Source organism: Melanotaenia boesemani, chromosome 12, assembly GCF_017639745.1.
Source record: "Melanotaenia boesemani isolate fMelBoe1 chromosome 12, fMelBoe1.pri, whole genome shotgun sequence".
Lineage (NCBI taxonomy): Eukaryota > Metazoa > Chordata > Actinopteri > Atheriniformes > Melanotaeniidae > Melanotaenia > Melanotaenia boesemani.
The window spans coordinates 21,688,484-21,707,095 of NC_055693.1; the positions used below are offsets into that span (position 1 = coordinate 21,688,484).

An 18,612-nucleotide genomic window follows, 5' to 3' on the forward strand; every position below is an offset into this window, starting at 1 on the left:
AAACATTTAACTTTTAATCAAATAACTGAGCTAGTATCATTCACTTTTTAAGTCCAGAAACAGCCAAACTACTGAATGCTGTTGATCTTAACATATGTTTTTTATGTCGAGTACAGTCATAAAAATGTAGTAAAAGGCCTCCTTCTTGCAGTTTGACTAATCTGAAAGTAAACTTTGTTTTACTGCAGTTGATAAGACACAGCTCTTATCAATGTAAAACAAGAAAAATGTAGGAATTCATGGCCTAAATAAAAGGGACAGCTCATGATGACGATGAGTAACTTGAAATTGAATACTAAACAAACAAACAAAAAAAGCACCGATGTTTTACAAACCACAAAGATGTGGCTCAAAGAAATCTGACTCTTTGCAGGGACCCTTGATGAGCAGCTGTAGTTGAGCTATAGCCAAAGGAGGATTTAGGACAGGAACATTTTGGATGACCACAGGAGCTCTTCTAAGGCCTATAGTCTAGATTAGAGGGGTACTTGGAGTGCTCAGTTATTAAAAAAAAAAAAAAAAAAACAGATACATATATTCAACCTGTGCTTGTGCTGTGCAGGTTTTTGGTGTGTCCATCCTCAGCTTCATATGAGTGTCGCTGAGAAGTTCATTTGGAAAGGGAATTTTCACTGGAGCAAAGGTTGTGCTTCTATACCAGTTCTTAGATGTCTATTCTTTGAGGTCTGTTTGGGCTCATGAGCCTGTATTTGGCAATAATAATAATAATAATAATTATAATAATAATAATAATAATAATAATAATAATGGATTAGATTTTATATAGCGCTATTCAAGGCACCCAAAGTGCTTTACATTGTGTATCCATTATTCATCCACTTCTCACTCATACATGGTGATGGTAAGCTACGTGTGTAGCCACAGCTGCCCTGGGGCAGGCTGACGAAAACGTGGCTGCCAATCCGTGCCTACGGCCTCTCCGACCATCACCGAACATTCATCCACATTCATTCACCAATGATGCCAACACTGGAGGCAAGGAGGGTTAAGTGTCTTGCCCAATTCAGCCATCCAATTGTTACAATCTAAGGGATATAGCCAAGGCAATGAGTTGTATTGTAGTTACCTGTCTTAATATTTTTTTACTTTATGAGTAAGAAGTGTCCATGATGACTAATTTATAAAATTATATTAAACCATGTAAATCAAGAGTCATTGCTTTCTTAAACTATTGAGTACTAAAGTGACTTCTAAATTTAGGAAATGCAAAACATATTTTATCAGGTCATAATGGTTTAAAATGCTATTAGTACCTTATGGTTAGTTTGGATTCTCCTCTCACCTTGATTCCTACATAGTCTATTGGAATAATTGGCTTCTCCAGTGAAGGCAGGCATGATTCATCCAAAGGCTCTCCCACCATCACTTTGGTTGCCACATTGATGAAGTCCACACCAATTGTTTTTGATACAAATGGGAAGGACCGTGATGCCCGCAGATTGCACTCAATCACCTACAGGGGTACATAACACAAATACTGTGCATATGAATAAAGTTCAAACAGCACTTCTTTGAGTATAATTTAAGCTTAGGCTTATCATAGTATTAACATGCAGATCTATATATCATGAATACATAAACATGATGTACAAACAGCCCGAGTAAATGCATGAACGCATGCCCTGTGTGTGCACTGTAGCAGGAACATCAGAATGAAAGCAACCATGATGATCAAATCCATCCAGCTTCACAAATCATTCTGAACACCAGGCAATTTCAGTTTGTGAGTGAATTGCATTTGCTGCATCAAGGTGTAAAAATGTCAATCTGTCCCTTAGTCATACCCAGGGAAATATTACCTACCATGACATCATTGCCTTTAACCAGAAACTGAGTGTTAAAGGGCCCTGAAATCTCAAATGCTTGAGCAATTTTCCGGGTGGCGATTTTAACCTGGAAGCAAAAAATGAAAAACATGTTTAGAAAAAAATTCATATTTTCATACTAAACTTTACATCTTGACATGCAAAAATGAACTTTTGGCTCAAAGTATTTTGTCAGAGCACAGCAGAAGTAAAATGGATCATTTTCCACTGGAATGTAAACATGGAAAAAAAGGGAGAAGACATTGTTATGACAAGTTTTTTTTGTTTGTTTTTTTTTTTTTTTTCTGTTCAGACAATAAAAGTAGGATGTTATAACATACCTGACACCTGCAGCCCAGTGTAGAGAATCCCAGGTGTGTGAGAGCATGTACGCTCCCTACGCTTTAATTTGTTTCACTGATCCGACAATCCTTGCGCCTGTCCTAGTCCATGATGTGGTTGTTCCTCCTGCAGTGATTCCATATGGCTGATTTCTGATTTTCCTGTTCTGCCTTTTCTTTCTGTGTTCTAGAGAGTCGTCCGGCTGTTTCCCTCTCACATTCTTTTTGATGTTCCTTTTTCCTTATGTTGAAGGTCCGGCCTGTCTCTCCTATGTAAGTTTTGTTGCAAGATCTGCATGGTATTTCATATATAATACATTGCATTTTTTTTTCTTGTGCTTTTTTAACTTTGGGATGAACAAGAAGCTGCCATAGTTTTGTGTGAGGTGAATAGGAAAATCTAAAATCAGCCATATGGATCACTAAAGGAGGAACAACCACATCATGGACTGGGACATCGCAAGGATTGTCGGATCAGTGAAACAAATTAAAGCGTTGGACAAAGGAGGCAATCAAGTTCAGGGGTGCGGGCTACCAACTCCATAAACCGGGACGAGGGGGCGTACATGCTCTCACATACCTGGGATTTTCTACTCCGGGCTGCAGGTGACAGCCGAAACATGTCAGGTATGTTACAACATCCTACTTATATTGTCTGAGTAGAAAAAAACCCTTACATCACTGAGATAAGAAGACAAAATGAAAATATCTGAGCTAAGACAACATTATATTTTGAATCAGGAAGAAAGCATACCATTCTGTTGATTGTATACAAACATTTGTCCTTACTCCTCTGTATACAATAAATTTCTCTTTGCCTCCAATCACCAAGAATATTCCTTTATTTCCTCACAAGAAGATGAGGAATGCAGAGCTCTGAGTGGGGTAACATGAATCCAATGACAAAGCTTTTTACTGGTCGACAACACGCCTTTGAGAGAAATATATTTTATTGATTGGTCACTTGATCTGCCTAATCAGGCCTTTGCGGAAACAACACAACTATGTTGCATTAAGGCCCAAGACTCGTTCCCCTCACCCATCTTATCTACATGTTTTACGACACCCAGGAAAATCCTGTTCACCACCAGATGGACAATTGTTGACCTAACACTGGGTTCTCAGCCTACACAAACTTTGCATTCAGAGGACATTTGATTTGCAATCAGACCTGAAAACTCTAACTCATTAACTTCTAAAGAAGAAACATTCTAAAGCTGATTAGATCCAGAACTGAGTGTCAGCCGTACCAGGGAACATCTCAACCCTTTTGTTGATTAAGGCCATCGTCCCCGGACATTCGCACATGTAAATCACCCAACCTGGACTCTCTTCCCCCATTCAGGACTCAGAAAACATTCCTCCCCACATCTGTACTTTGTTAAGAAGTGTCAGAGAAAATAACCTTTCTCTTGTATGAGGGGCCGTTTCAGACATTATTCAGAATTACCCTCTCACAGACACATGTGAAATTTAAGTCATTCACACATTATACTGAAACCTCTCATATATTATACTGAAATCATTCATACACTATGGTTAAATCTCTCATTTATCACACTGAAATCATTCACACATTATAGTAAAACCTCTTATACACTATACTGAAACTGCCTCTTATACACTATACTGAAATTTCCTCTCACATACTATACTGAAATGCTCTCACATACTATACTGAAATGCTCTCACATAATATACTGAAATGCTCTCACATAATATACTGAAATTAGGGCTGGGCGATTAATCGATTAAATCGATAAATCGAATTTTGCATTTCTGGAGATTTATTTTTATGAAAATCGGGATTTTTTTTTCCATTGTTAGCAGCAGACTTAGCCTTCCCTCTACACCAGCACGGTGCTTGTCTGACAGATTTTCAGTGAAGAGACCCTTCACTCACGCCTGGGATTTAGCTGTGCATATAACTGCAGTGAGAAATGCTCCTCTCTACGAGATGCAGAAGTCAACTTAACCCTCAAACCCTAGTAAAGAGAGGACCTTCATCAGGGGAATTATTTCTGCAGTGGATCCTGTATGATAAGGATCCAGATGGAAAGAGATCACGGATGTATTGTGTCGCATATTTCTATGTAAGATATTTAGTCGTTTATATGGTGGATAAGCTATGACATCATATGCTTTATTTTTGCTGGCATTCATCTATATAAACAAATAAATGTTTTTAATAAGTTTATGTTTGTAAAAGAAAAGAAAAACAATCGATTAAAATCGGAAATCGGATTTGGTTATAAAAAATCGGAGATTTTATTTTTAGGCCATATCGCCCAGCCCTAACTGAAATGCTCTCACATACTATACTGAAATGCTCTCACATAATATACTGAAATGCTCTCACATACTATACTGAAATGCTCTCACATAATATACTGAAATGCTCTCACATACTATACTGAAATGCTCTCACATACTATACTGAATTGCTCTCACATACTATACTGAAATGCTCTCACATAATATACTGAAATGCTCTCACATACTATACTGAAATGCTCTCACATACTATACTGAATTGCTCTCACATACTATACTGAAATGCTCTCACATAATATACTGAAATGCTCTCACATACTATACTGAATTGCTCTCACATACTATACTGAAATGCTCTCACATAATATACTGAATTGCTCTCACATACTATACTGAATTGCTCTCACATACTATACTGAAATGCTCTCACATAATATACTGAATTGCTCTCACATACTATACTGAAATGCTCTCACATACTATACTGAATTGCTCTCACATACTATACTGAAATGCTCTCACATACTATACTGAAATGCTCTCACATAATATACTGAAATTCTCTCACATACTATACTGAAATGCTCTCACATAATATACTGAAATGCTCTCACATACTATACTGAATTGCTCTCACATACTATACTGAATTGCTCTCACATACTATACTGAAATGCTCTCACATAATATACTGAAATGCTCTCACATACTATACTGAATTGCTCTCACATACTATACTGAAATGCTCTCACATAATATACTGAATTGCTCTCACATACTATACTGAATTGCTCTCACATACTATACTGAAATGCTCTCACATAATATACTGAAATGCTCTCACATACTATACTGAAATGCTCTCACATAATATACTGAAATGCTCTCACATACTATACTGAAATGCTCTCACATACTATACTGAAATGCTCTCACATACTATACTGAAATGCTCTCACATAATATACTGAAATGCTCTCACATACTATACTTAATTGCTCTCACATACTATACTGAAATGCTCTCACATAATATACTGAATTGCTCTCACATACTATACTGAATTGCTCTCACATACTATACTGAAATGCTCTCACATAATATACTGAACTGCTCTCACATACTATACTGAAATGCTCTCACATACTAAACTGAATTGCTCTCACATACTATAATGAAATGCTCTCACATACTGTACTGAATTGCTCTCACATACTATACTGAAATGCTCTCACATAATATACTGAAATGCTCTCACATACTATAATGAAATGCTCTCACATACTATACTGAAATGCTCTCACATAATATAATGAAATGCTCTCACATACTATACTAAATTGCTCTCACATACTATACTGAAATGCTCTCACATAATATACTGAAATGCTCTCACATACTATACTGAAATGCTCTCACATAATATACTGAAATGCTCTCACATACTATAATGAAATGCTCTCACATACTATACTGAATTGCTCTCACATACTATTCTGAAATGCTCTCACATACTATACTGAATTGCTCTCACAGACTATACTGAAATGCTCTCACATAATATACTGAAATGCTCTCACATACTATACTGAATTGCTCTCACATACTATACTGAAATGCTCTCACATAATATACTGACATGCTCTCACATAATATACTGAAATGCTCTCACATACTATACTGAAATGCTCTCACATAATATACTGAAATGCTCTCACATACTTTACTGAAATGCTCTCACATAATATACTGAAATGCTCTCACATAATATACTGAAATGCAGCTCCCTGTCTCATCCTTGACTCAGTGTTTGATAAAGGAAGTTCTCAACCCTATGTTACTGTTATTTGTCAGTGTTTAAGTCAGTGTTGAAACACCCTGCTTATGTAACTGAGATAGTAACTGTGTTGTTGTATTTATAACGTTATATTAAAATTTGTGGCCGGGACACAGACATTTTCAACTTGTCATCTTGTTTGCAGAAAGCATAGCAGGTGTAGATTCTGTTCAATGGCAGTGGGATTGTTTAATTCTATTGATGTGGTCATGAGTTTATGATGACTAAGTGAAGCAGCTGGCTTTTTCAATACTATACTGGCCTCAGCAGATACTATTAGAAGGGTTAGGTCTAACACGACAGCAACCGGATAACTGACAGTAGGAAGTCTGAATGAGGATAAGCTAACTAGCCACCTAGCATAACTCGGCCATTAAGATATGCAGTGATGTCAAAGGAAGACCTGGACAGCACTGGACAACATACTCTTCATCTGCGTTTGGAGTATTCTCCAGGATATGCCTCACAGTGCTGTTAGGTCTTCGTTTTACAGCACTGTATATCCCAATGGCAGAGTTATGCTAGGTGGCTAGTTAGCATGTCCCCATTCAGACTCACTACTGTCGGTTGTCCGGCTGATGTCGCGTTAACCCTTAATAGTCTCTGCTGAGGCCAGAAGAGTATTGGAGATGCCAGCTGCTTCACTGAGATTACTTCCAGGCGAATGAACAAATATTAATACAGCGTAGGTCTTCACAAAACATCTGTCACGATGTTCTCCAACTTCTTCTTCTTCGGTTTGTTTTGAAAATGCGCTCCTGTTTTTTTCTACTACGTGACTTTCATTTCAACTGAAATGACTTCCTTTTCAAGTGAAATTACCTCTCACACACACTAGTAGAATTCCTTTCATACATACTACTGAAATTCCCTCTCACACAAACTAGTAGAATTCCTTTCATACATACTAGTAAAATTGCCTCTCACACACACTACTAGAATTCCTTTCATACATCTTGGTGAAATGCGATTTTAGAAATTTCACTATAGTATGTGAATGATTTTAGTATAGTGTTTTAAGAGTATTTCAGTATAGTGTATAAGAGGCAGTTTCAGTATAGTGTATAAGAGGTTTTACTATAATGTGTGAATGATTTCAGTATGATATATGACAGGTTTTACCATAGAGTATGAATGATTTCAGTATAATATATGAGAGGTTTCAGTATAATGTGTGAATGACTTGAATTTCACATGTGTCTGTGAGAGGGTAATTCTGAATAATGTCTCAAATGGCCCCTCATACTCTTGCAGGATTGTTTTGAACAAAGTTCTTAAAATGGCCTTAAATGTCTGATTTCTGTAATATTGAATGTTTAAAATAACTCCACACATCAGGAAACCACCAATGTGACTTGAACGGGTTTCCTGCGATGTACTGTCACAGAGTTACAATTAAATGGATTCTTACCATGGATCAACATCTCCTGCTGGCCGTTTTAAGGTTTGCTACCGGGATCACAAACCAAACTTTAAATAGTTTACAGAAACTTTTATCCGCAAATATCCACAACAGAACGGATAGTGTGTGATTGTAAATATGAACTTCCTTTACAGGTAACGGAAAATAAAGTATATTTTGTTCCATCAGTGAAGTAGTATAAATGTGTTGATATCTCATGAATAATTAACTGCTTATAACAATTGAAAGTTGTGTGTGTTTCACCTCCAAACAGGATATTCATTTGTTTTTATGAAATGTGTTTTATAATGTACTTTCTGTTTGACTGGCATATGGGAAAATAAGTTTAATCTTAGATAGACAGTGATTAAACATCTAGGCCTTTGAATGTAAATGAAGCCAACCGCGCCAATATTCTACACTGTGAATGGCCTAACCACGATAAACCCCACCATAGCCAGTAAATATTATCAGAAACTTTTAAAGTTAGTCAGAAGTCAAGTCAAGAAGAACGAAAGAGGAGAGAGAATAGGTACCGAAAAACAGATCTGTACGGAGAAACAAATCCATGGAAAATTCATTAGAACGTTCAACTTAGTTTTTGTCCTTTGTTCATGTTTATTAGTTTATGTTTTTGATATTTTTGCTCAAAGCAACCCAAATCCGTTGCTACACAACCAAGATATACAACTTTTGTATCCAGCGCGAGAGATATTCCAACTTGTTGCATTTTTAATTACTTTTCCTTTTTGAGAAGAACTTTGGAAAGTCAGTCCAAAGTTCAGTTTTCAGAGCCAATTTCTGCCAGAAGTGTTCTGATCCATAACGCTTAATTGTGGACATTTCCAACAACAAGGTTCTGATTGCGGTTCCAAGCCTCCGGAACCACACCAGCCAATTGCCACCGCTGTGCCAGTGGAGTGTGGGAATCAACCCGGTTCGTCTTGGAAGCTGATCCAAACCGTTTCAGATGGGCTGTCTTCTGCCGGGTACCAGACGACCTCAGGGACCTCGTCACCTTGACGCCGTACCGAACCCCTCTCATAGGCCCTACCACCTGCTCCAAGTAAGACCGAACCGAGCCTCCAACTGGGTCTAGCTGGTGTCTTTGCAATGCTGAATTTTATTCTTTTCACTACAAAGTTCATTTAGTTATTCCTGTAATTCAATTGACGATTCTAAATTATCTTACCAAATTCCCGGTTACTCCGTTAGGTTCCGACCAAAATTAACTAAATGCTGCTCATTAGTTAGTTAATTTTCCCATATTCCAAGCTGCATAAGCTCCAGATATTATTTTCTTTATAATCTCTGATTTAAATTGATTGCAAATATTTACCCTTGTTTGTTTCATTTTCCTGCTTCATTTCCACTGTCTTTTAAGCTGGTTCACCCTCCCGGCGCAACAGAAGCCGGCAGAGTCTCTAAAGCGATATTAATCATTTCATAATTTCTGACATTGATTTCTCTTTGCTGTTAATTGATTATTGTTGTTTAATAAATGGTTTACTTTATTGAAATTTAGAAGCGTTTCCGTGGTTATTTTTGGATGGAATCAAGGTCCCTTCAGACGTTGAATTCGCAACTTCAGATATGAGAATTAGACTGGATTAGAATCAATAATTTTATTAAAACCCCACTCATGGTTTTCTCTTCTGGACCGTGAATTATTTAATCAGCTTATACAGAAGAGTGGTGCCCTATTTCAAGGAAAATCACAATTATAAGGTTTCATTAATTTTTATATTAATTTCTACCATTAAGGTTTTACATTAATATTGAGGCATTACACTACAACTATTATAATATTGCATCATTTGTAATGCTGCTGACAAAAAAGCCCTATAAATACAGAGATGGCAATATCAGCAGTGGCTCTAAAATTAAGAGATGCACGAGTAGGCAGAGGGCAGAAAGTGACCCAAAGTGACTGCAAGCTTATGAAAAGATTAATATGAAAAGTTGGTTTTGTGCCCAAAAGTGCAGGATTTACAAAACTTAATGGGTGGAAAATGGTCATTAGCCCAAGGAGGATCACTGCCACCGAGTTTGAAATGTTTAACTGGGTAATAGCTGATGTGGTCAGAGTCATGGATTCAATTAAGGTGGTCATGGATGGTTTTGCACTGAAACTGCAGCAATAAACTTTTGTGTTTATGTAATCCACAGTTAATAAGAGCTCAAGGCTATTTAAATAGTATTGCAAAGGTTTATCAGGTTCTAAGAGTTTTAATTTTAAATTCATCGTGTTGTCTGACAGTTTTTTTCCACTGAGACATATAAAATAGCATGAAGGGTTTCTATTTTGATTATATGTGGCTTATACAGGATTGTGAGACATAATGTTTTGTTACTACGTTTGTTGTTGTGAAGTGCAATAAAACTTTGAAAGAATGACGATTAATTCATGCTTTCAACATTTTATTACGAGTAAAACTTTGTTAACAACATAGCAATCTCTAACTGGAGTTTAGAACTCATGTAACACATATGCCATCACAATAGTGTGTGACAGTGACTGGATATAAGCCAGACATCAGAGACAGAGAACAGTCACTGTGATCATTATAATGCAATTCAGCCAGAGCTTGAAATGGACTTAACCATGATTCTGTCTGTGGTCATTCACAAAATATTTTAGCCACAAATTGTGTTTAGAATATTTCTTATCCCTCATGTCTCTTATCATCGGATAAAATAATAATTAATAATCTATGTATATAATTACCAATAACTTTCCAACACACCCAGACTGATATGTCTGCATAAAATGTTGGAGGAGCAGTCAGCAGGCACAGAGTGCAATCTGTTATTGATACTAAAAAGTCCATATTATACTATATTATATATACTTGACTTCATCATCACAGAACCCCTTTCAGATATGCATGCCTTTCTATTAACCTGATGGCAACTAAACATGCCAGTGTCTTATCTGAATAACCACCCCAGTGCTCTTTTATGAGAAACTGTGACAGCAATCTTATTAGACTGAACCTAGTTGATGCTTTCAACATGGCACAAAGCAAAACTTCCCACAGACACATTAAAAAATTGTCAGGAACATTATTTGTGGTGCATGATTTAACATTTTATCTGCCTTTAAACGCTATCCAAATTGTCCTATTAGATAAATAACAGCTCATGTCAAACTTTCCAAGTCTCGGGTTTTAACTATCATAATCATAATAAGTGTTTCACTGATCGTTACCTCTCAGTACTGGAGCCAAACAAATGGGACAAACCATTTTAACTAAAAAATACAGCCTTCAAGCAGCAGCCTCTGCTCTCTGCCAAACAATTAGTATGATATGCAGACAACGGATAGCTGCAATAGCAGCAGTGGACACAGGTGAAGTGAAACATAATGTTTTTCTACTGCCCTTCTTGTAGAAAGTGCAATATGACTTTTGCAAGTATGAAGGCAGTAAGAATCCTTCATCTTTTTCTACAAGCTTATACACAGCCAGCTGTTGTCATAATGCCATAAATCCTTGTGAATAGAATTTGTTATAGCATTATGACGTATTGCTGCAACAAAACTCCAGAAGGATTTAGAAATCTTTCTTCAATTTATGTTTCTGTCCAAGTGGCAAATACTGCAAGCATACTGTGGTTCTCTCAGTCAATTTGTTTACATCTACAGTGGAGTAGTTTTCGCTCAACTTGGGCATTTAATTGGACCACTGTCCTTTTCCACGTATACATGCAGAGAAGGGGAATCGAGTTATAGAAGTACAATGGTCCCTCGCTATAACACGGTTCACCTTTCGTGGCCTTTTTTTTTTTTGTGCAATTGTGCATGTTTTTTTTGTTTTTTTTACACAGCGCATTATGTTCTGCGTCCTGCAGTTTCATTCTATAATACTGGACTTCTTTTTCTATTAAGGTTTGAACTTTGAGGGTGTTTAAACAAGAGAGGAAAGTGTGAAAATGTTAATGCCTGTCTGAGAAAGTGAATAAAGTGTGTAGTGAGGGGTTTTACAGCCTTAAAACATCTATAATAATTGTAAAAAATAAAGCAAACTACCTCACGGATTTCGCCTATTGCGGGATATTTTTAGAACGTAACTCCAGCAATTAAAGATTCGTAAGAAGATATTGGTGAATGAGGCCCAATCATTTTAAGGTTCTTAACACAAAGAAACCCAACGATTTAACAATTTCCTCTAAGCAAGCAGTTGGCAACAGGAGACGTGTTGTGTAAAAAAAAATCACTTCTGGCATCTGTTCTCCTCACTTAAATAAACTGATATATGACACCAAGTCAAATTTTAACTTAGCTTTAAATTAGCCTACCTTTTCCAGAGCCCCTTGGCTAATAGTTTGGGTTGGGAGCATCAAGGTGGCATCCCCTGAGTGTACCCCGGCATCTTCCACATGCTCAGTTATGGCATGGACGAGAACCTGCACAGACAGATAGGAATTATGACACAGAAAACATCTGCAAGCAGCTTTGAACTCTAGAAAGCAACAGAGACATACTTAAAAGTAACATTTCCTCCTAAAAATCTTGATCTGATCATGAACAGGAAGTTTCAGTCTTGGAAATCTTGGATCTCAAGATTAGATGTGTTTGTATTTCCAGTATGCAATGTACACAACATACTAGTTACCATATGGTGAACTTGCTGAGAACCAGAGAGGGTTTTTACTGTAGAGTTAGAAAAATTTCAATAAGATCAATACTTGATTTCTAACTAAATCAATTCTGTTTAGAGCAGTGACTGAGTGGTCAAGTAAAAATCAATGCCACATTTAAAATAACATCAAAGAGATTATTTTAGATCCACTCCTTTATGCCTGCTTCACTTCTCTGGTAAGTTTCATTATATTCAGCTTCTTTTCTCTGTGTGTGTGTGTGTGTGTGTGTGTGTGTGTGTGTGTGTGTGTGTGTGTGTGTGTGTGTGTGTGTGTGTGTGTGTGTGTGTGTGTGTGTATGATCTGCTGACAAAAATTTGTCACTAATTACATACATACCTCCACCTTAGTTCTCACCATGACAAAGGAACAATGTATGTCAAAAGGAATAACTTCTTACATTCGCCTCAAAGGAGAAAAGATATGAATCACCAAGCAACTCCGTGCAAGTCTGTGTCTATAAATGAGCTGCTGTGTCATTAGCTCATTTAAACTGCTACTAACCACAGCATTCATTAGCACTCTTCAGATAGAGCCTGTAATTAATATGTATTATCTCTGACTCCTACACAGATACACACACACAGCTTGGCCACAAGTAATGGGAGCTGTTTGGTATTCATTGAGTGGACGGCTTGTTAATGTGATACTGAAGATAAAGGAGGGACTGTATTGAGAGTGAGAAAATCTACCATACAACTGGATAACCCACGTACAAACTGACACCCTTGAAATGACTCTTAAGAGTCTAAACAATAGAAAATCACACAGGGTGTTCAGGATTAGTAACTAACTTGCTGTGTCATTCACTGCAACTTACACTGTGGATTTAGTTATATTAGTTTAAAAGTTATCCCCTATCTTATCCTATCTTATTGGCTTTTGCAAAGATAATATTCACATATTGTAATGTGTGGACAGAGGGTTAAAGCTACACTCATATTCATTCTAAAAGTGTGTGTTTTATCAAAACTATTCCATTTACTATAACTCCAAAAGAATTAAAATAGAACCTCAGGTTGCAGAAATACACTAATTTCATTATGGGTATGCTATTATTAAGTTGAGGGATAAAAAACAGACAAAGACTGGGTTAAATGAAGTGCATCCGATGCATTATAAAATGACTGACATAACGGTAAAGTTTCATTTTACACTTCTCCATTTTAAATATGAAAAGAATTCAAGGATTACAATTAAAATATTTTTAGTTTTCTGTTAAACAGAATTGTGTGTATGGAATCTATCAACATATAAAATCAGTTTGCTGTGCAAAAATGATTCACTTAAGATCTGATTTAAAAAGAGGATTTAATTTGTATTTGGTGCCACCATTTTCTAAACTTGGGATTTAATATATTCTAATTTTCCCATCAGATCTGTCTGTGCTGGGATTTTTTTTTTACTAAAGATTAACTGGATTACTTCCACTTCATTCCTCTACTACACTAAATACAATTTCAACCCTACTTATCCATTCAAACAAAAATGAATGAATGAATGAATGAATAATGTGAGATATATACAGTGAGATATTATATATTTATACATATATGGGGTTCTACGCGTATCTTAGCAGTTTCTAAGTCTGTACTCATCTGGATGGAGGTGTCTGATGTTTCTCCAGGTATCTGTTGGAGCCACTTCTCCAGTGTGGGGGAAACAGCCCCCAGTGCTCCAGACAATCATGAAAACAACATGACATACTACAAGTTCATTATTCCTTTAACCAAAAAACTAAATGCTGAAGCAGTTTGTAAAAAAAACTAAGCACACCCAGTGATTCTACAGCCTGTAAACCACTTTCAGTAGCAAAGATTTAAAGCAATAACATTCTGTGTAGCGTTATCAGTCTCTCACATTTGGTGTGGGGAAACTTTAGGTTGCATTCAGGTTGAAATCAGAATTTCTCTGGATTATTGCAACATTTAAATTCTTTCCTTATTCCAACATTTCTACTGTAGACTTGCTGCTGTGCTTGGGATCATTGTCCTGTTGCTTGTCCCAAGTTTACCAAAGTTTTAACTGTTTACATGTGGATTTGTTTTGAATGTAAAACACTTGTTTAATAGAGGAGCTGATGGTGGATTCAAAGACTACAAGGTGCCCAGGTCTTATGGATGCAAAGAAGCCCAAATCATCACCTTTCTGCCACCGTGCTTTATCGTTGGTATGAGGTGAGTGTGCTGATTGCTGTGTTTGCTTATGACCCCACACGTGACTGTGCGTAATGGCCACTTTGGCCTTGTCTGTCTAAAGGACATTAGTCCACAACTCTTGTTGTCATGGTTCCATGTTCTATTTCAAAGAGGCTTTCTACAAAACTATCCAATTTTGTGTGTGTGTGTGTGTGTGTGTGTGTGTGTGTGTGTGCTTTTTTATACACACTGCTTCTATATACACTGCTTCTGTATTTTGGCTTAGTTTTTGTTAAATAAATAATCAATGTAAAAAAGAAAGTTGTGTTCTTGAAGTGGTACCTAGTTTACCTAGTTCTAAGAATAAGAATAACAAATATTTTACCTTGCCATTCTTAGCCACTGCATCCACTTCTACCTCCCTGGCTCCACGTACAAACTTGGTGATGACAACTGGATGCTCCTGGAGGAAAGGCATCAGGAAGGTTATTCTATGTGTGGATAAAAAAGTAGAATAAATAAATAAAGAGTTACATTTTTTTCTCTTCCTTTCTTGGTGTTTCTGCCAGTATTCATCCAACCCAGTGTTAGACAAACTAAAAGGAGTAGATTGTTGACAGACTTTATGACAACGCGATTAAATTCTTAATTAGGTTCCTAACGATTCATTTATTCGTAAGAGCCAATAACAAAAGCTACAAGAATGACCATGTTTGAAAATAAACAAACTGAGAAAAAGAAGACTGCCAGATGTGAAATGACATATGTCAAAGTTTTCACAAATCTTGTGACATCAGAATTTTAGAATATATTCCAGGTTTGTTGAAAAATGATGCTGCTTCCAACCAGGAGGACAGAAGCACGGACAGATAAAGAAAAGAAAGACACTTTTCTAACTTAAATGCATGATCCTCTGCAGTGGTCATGACTTGTCACCTTCAACATCTTCTGTTAAAATGTAAACTACCATTTACAAATAAATATAACTTCTTATTAAAGATTTTGAAACTAGTAAATGAAACCATAAGCTCACAAATAAAATGTACATACATCAAGTTAGAAGTAAGATGTTTTCTAAACTTCTATACACTGACATCTTGAAAACACTGCAATCTCACCCTGGTGGCCATACAATGAGAATGAAGGTTTATGGCACCTATCATTTATGTACAGTATGCTTACTTTTCAGCTGATAAATACTCCATTATGTTTGCCAGTGACCTGATATTTTTTTGGCTGCAAACAGCTGTTTGTGGCAAATAAGTGCCTGCAGCAGTGGAAAATTATTCTGTTTATAGCAGTGACAGTTAACCAAAACATGTTGCTGTGCAAAGAGCTTAACAATAAGCTGAAACTCTGTAACACAGCTCATTAAAGCCAAGAGGAGCTGCAGATTCATTCTCTGGAGGCTCTTCACAACAAGTGATTGTTGTTCACATTGCTGTTTTGATATAGTCACTAGATGCATCATTATTATAGAAAAATACACATTATAGCTTCCTCAAAGTAAACTTTGAAATTCGTTATCAAAAATCTTCTATGTTGTGATCTAATAAATGAAACCTTTATCATCCATCTTAAATTACAGAGTTTGTTACGTAAACCTTAAACAACTTAGCGTGCCATTTATGCACCACTGAATAAAAGAAAGCATGGCAAAACATAAGCAAGTGATAAAGATGACTGCAGTGCAGGCCTGATAAATATTTTCCATTGTGTTTATTTTTTGGTCAAACACCTCAAACAGCAGCTTATTTACTATAACTGGCAAATAAAGTAAGTAATGTCACAAATAAAAAGCAACATTAAACCCTGCAAGGTCGGAAAGATAGTGAGGGTTGGCACTGCCTTATGTAGTATGTACAATTTTAAATATATTTATATTAGGGCTTAAAGATTAACAGATGCAACTTGGAATTAATATTTTTGAATTAGGGGTTTAACTTAGGTATGTAACATCTGAGCAAAGCAAAGCAGAATATCACTGCATGTGCGGTATTAACTAAAAGCAGCATCTTGATGTACCATCAATATCTAAGATTTAAACCTTAAAAAAATGTTTGGATTTTACAAAGAAAATAAAACTAAACAAAGATTTGGCTATTTCAAGTCTGTAGAGAAAGGGTTATGTACAGTGTTTGAATTCTGACCTGATGAGACAAGACACTGAAATCAATCCACCGGGTCATTGTGCAGAACTTAACAATAAGCTGTTGAATCCATTTCATTTGTATGAGGTGTGTTGAAGCAGGGAAACATCTAAAACCTGCAGGACAGAAGCCCTTGAGGACTTGACCTGTTGCCTAATTTATTGCTTATGACAGGGATGTCCAGCGCCATTCCTCAAGGGTTGCAGTCCTGCAGGTTTTAGATGCTTCCCTGCTCCAACGCACCCCAATGAAATGAAATGGCTCTCCTCAACAACAGGCTGTTGTTAAGTTCTGCCAAAGAATGTTGACCCAGTAATCTGATTCAGGTGTGCTGCAGCAGGAAACATCCAAAACCTGCAGGACAGTGGCCTTTGCTGACTTTGAACACCCCTGGTTTAAGATTTATATCTGCTGGAGTTTATATGTCAAAATAGTTGTTCACACAATAAGCCTTGTGTTTATTAGAAAGTAATAAACACAGCAACATTAATTCAGAAAAAACTTCTCACTATTGTAATCAGTAATAAAACACTTCCTCTATTTCCTTTAATTAAACATATTTAACTGAACATAGCTTACTGATACCATGTTCATAAATATGTTTTTTTTTCTTTTAGACAGGAAAATTAATATCTGCAATAAGCAAATAAAAATAAACTTTGTCCTACTTATCAAATCACACTAAATTGTTTTGCATCAAAACTTATAATTTCATCTTTAGTCTTATATCTAGATACATATTAGGTCTTATGAGTTAAACACCCTTATTTATATGTAAACCATTCAGAACACCATCAACAGGCCTGTATTGGTTGATGATCTGAAGTGTGAATTTCACATACATATGCATGCTTCTAGTTCTTTGGAAAGACCAGCTGCACCCAAGTGACATTGATGTTGAGTGAAGTGGAGGTGGTCACACACAGTGGGGCAACACTACACAACCACTGTCTGATACTGTGTCTGAGTGTGATAAATGGCTGGAGCAAGATCATATATCCTATAAGGCAGCATGTCTGTCTCACATGAGGATTTAATACTGATCTCACCTGGGATACCTGTGCAGCCTCCTCCAAGAAGCGTTTCATCTCCTCTTCTCCATACGCGACATTCATTGCTGAACCACTGGTGAAATAAAGGGAGGGAGAGAAAGTGGGTGAGGGGGAGAAAACATAAGGGCTTAGGAGAGGAAGGGAAGCAAGCCAACAGGAGAACATACAAGCTTCAAATGATTGTTCAAAACACTCATTATCTCTCCATTGCATCACTATTACCATAGGGAACAAAGTCTGGAAACAGTCAAAATAAGGAGCAAGAGAGAGAGGGAGAATAACAGCTATTTAGGTCGAAAAGCACTTCAGGCTCTTGAAAACGAGTTCAGAACTTAATCATTAAAAAAACAACAGATTTAGGCTAGTTTTGTTGTGGTGGGTGTTTTTGATTTTAGCTGGGGTATCCTGTTTGAAAAGGAACAGTTATGAGAAACAGGACAGAGTAAGGCCAGAGGCTTCAGTCCAATCTTCATTTCTTAGCTGTCTGTAGCTGAGAGGCAGACATATGCCTAAACCCCTGAAGAATACTGACCCTTCATTTGAATACCAGTGATAGAAGATTCATAATGAATTTAAATTTAGTCATATCTTTGACTTAGATGCCATCTAGTTTCTGCATTAATGTTTTGTGAATGTATTAAATGGATTTTTTGTACACTAACTCTGCATAGTAAGATGATCTATTCAGAATAAAAAGATGAACCAGTATTAGTCCCTGTGAAGTCAACACAAGGCCTTTATAAAAAGGCCCACCACACTTAAATGGACATGGATTTATATGATCATCAGTGCAAGTACAGCTAAAAGAAAAGGTATATAACAGTTACAGATCTCTAGTGGCCATGTTGGAGATAGCAACTATCTCAAATATTAACCGGTATTAACTAGTGTTTCTATTGACTCAATGAAAATATCCCTTCACACATTCACATTCACATTCACACATTGAGC

The 18,612-nt window shown here is 36.6% G+C and overlaps 1 protein-coding gene across 1 annotated transcript in view; it reads right to left on the reverse strand.

The window, feature by feature from the left end:
• cps1 (carbamoyl-phosphate synthase 1, mitochondrial) overlaps positions 1 to 18,612 on the reverse strand; it is a 70,500-nt gene that overhangs the window by 19,295 nt on the left and 32,593 nt on the right. The window contains exons 28-32 of the mRNA XM_042002751.1: positions 17,659 to 17,734; positions 14,845 to 14,922; positions 11,980 to 12,087; positions 1,825 to 1,914; positions 1,304 to 1,474 (exon numbers count right to left, since the gene is read on the reverse strand). Coding sequence (XP_041858685.1) covers positions 1,304 to 1,474; positions 1,825 to 1,914; positions 11,980 to 12,087; positions 14,845 to 14,922; positions 17,659 to 17,734 — 523 coding nt within the window. The remainder of the gene's footprint in view (positions 1 to 1,303; positions 1,475 to 1,824; positions 1,915 to 11,979; positions 12,088 to 14,844; positions 14,923 to 17,658; positions 17,735 to 18,612) is intronic.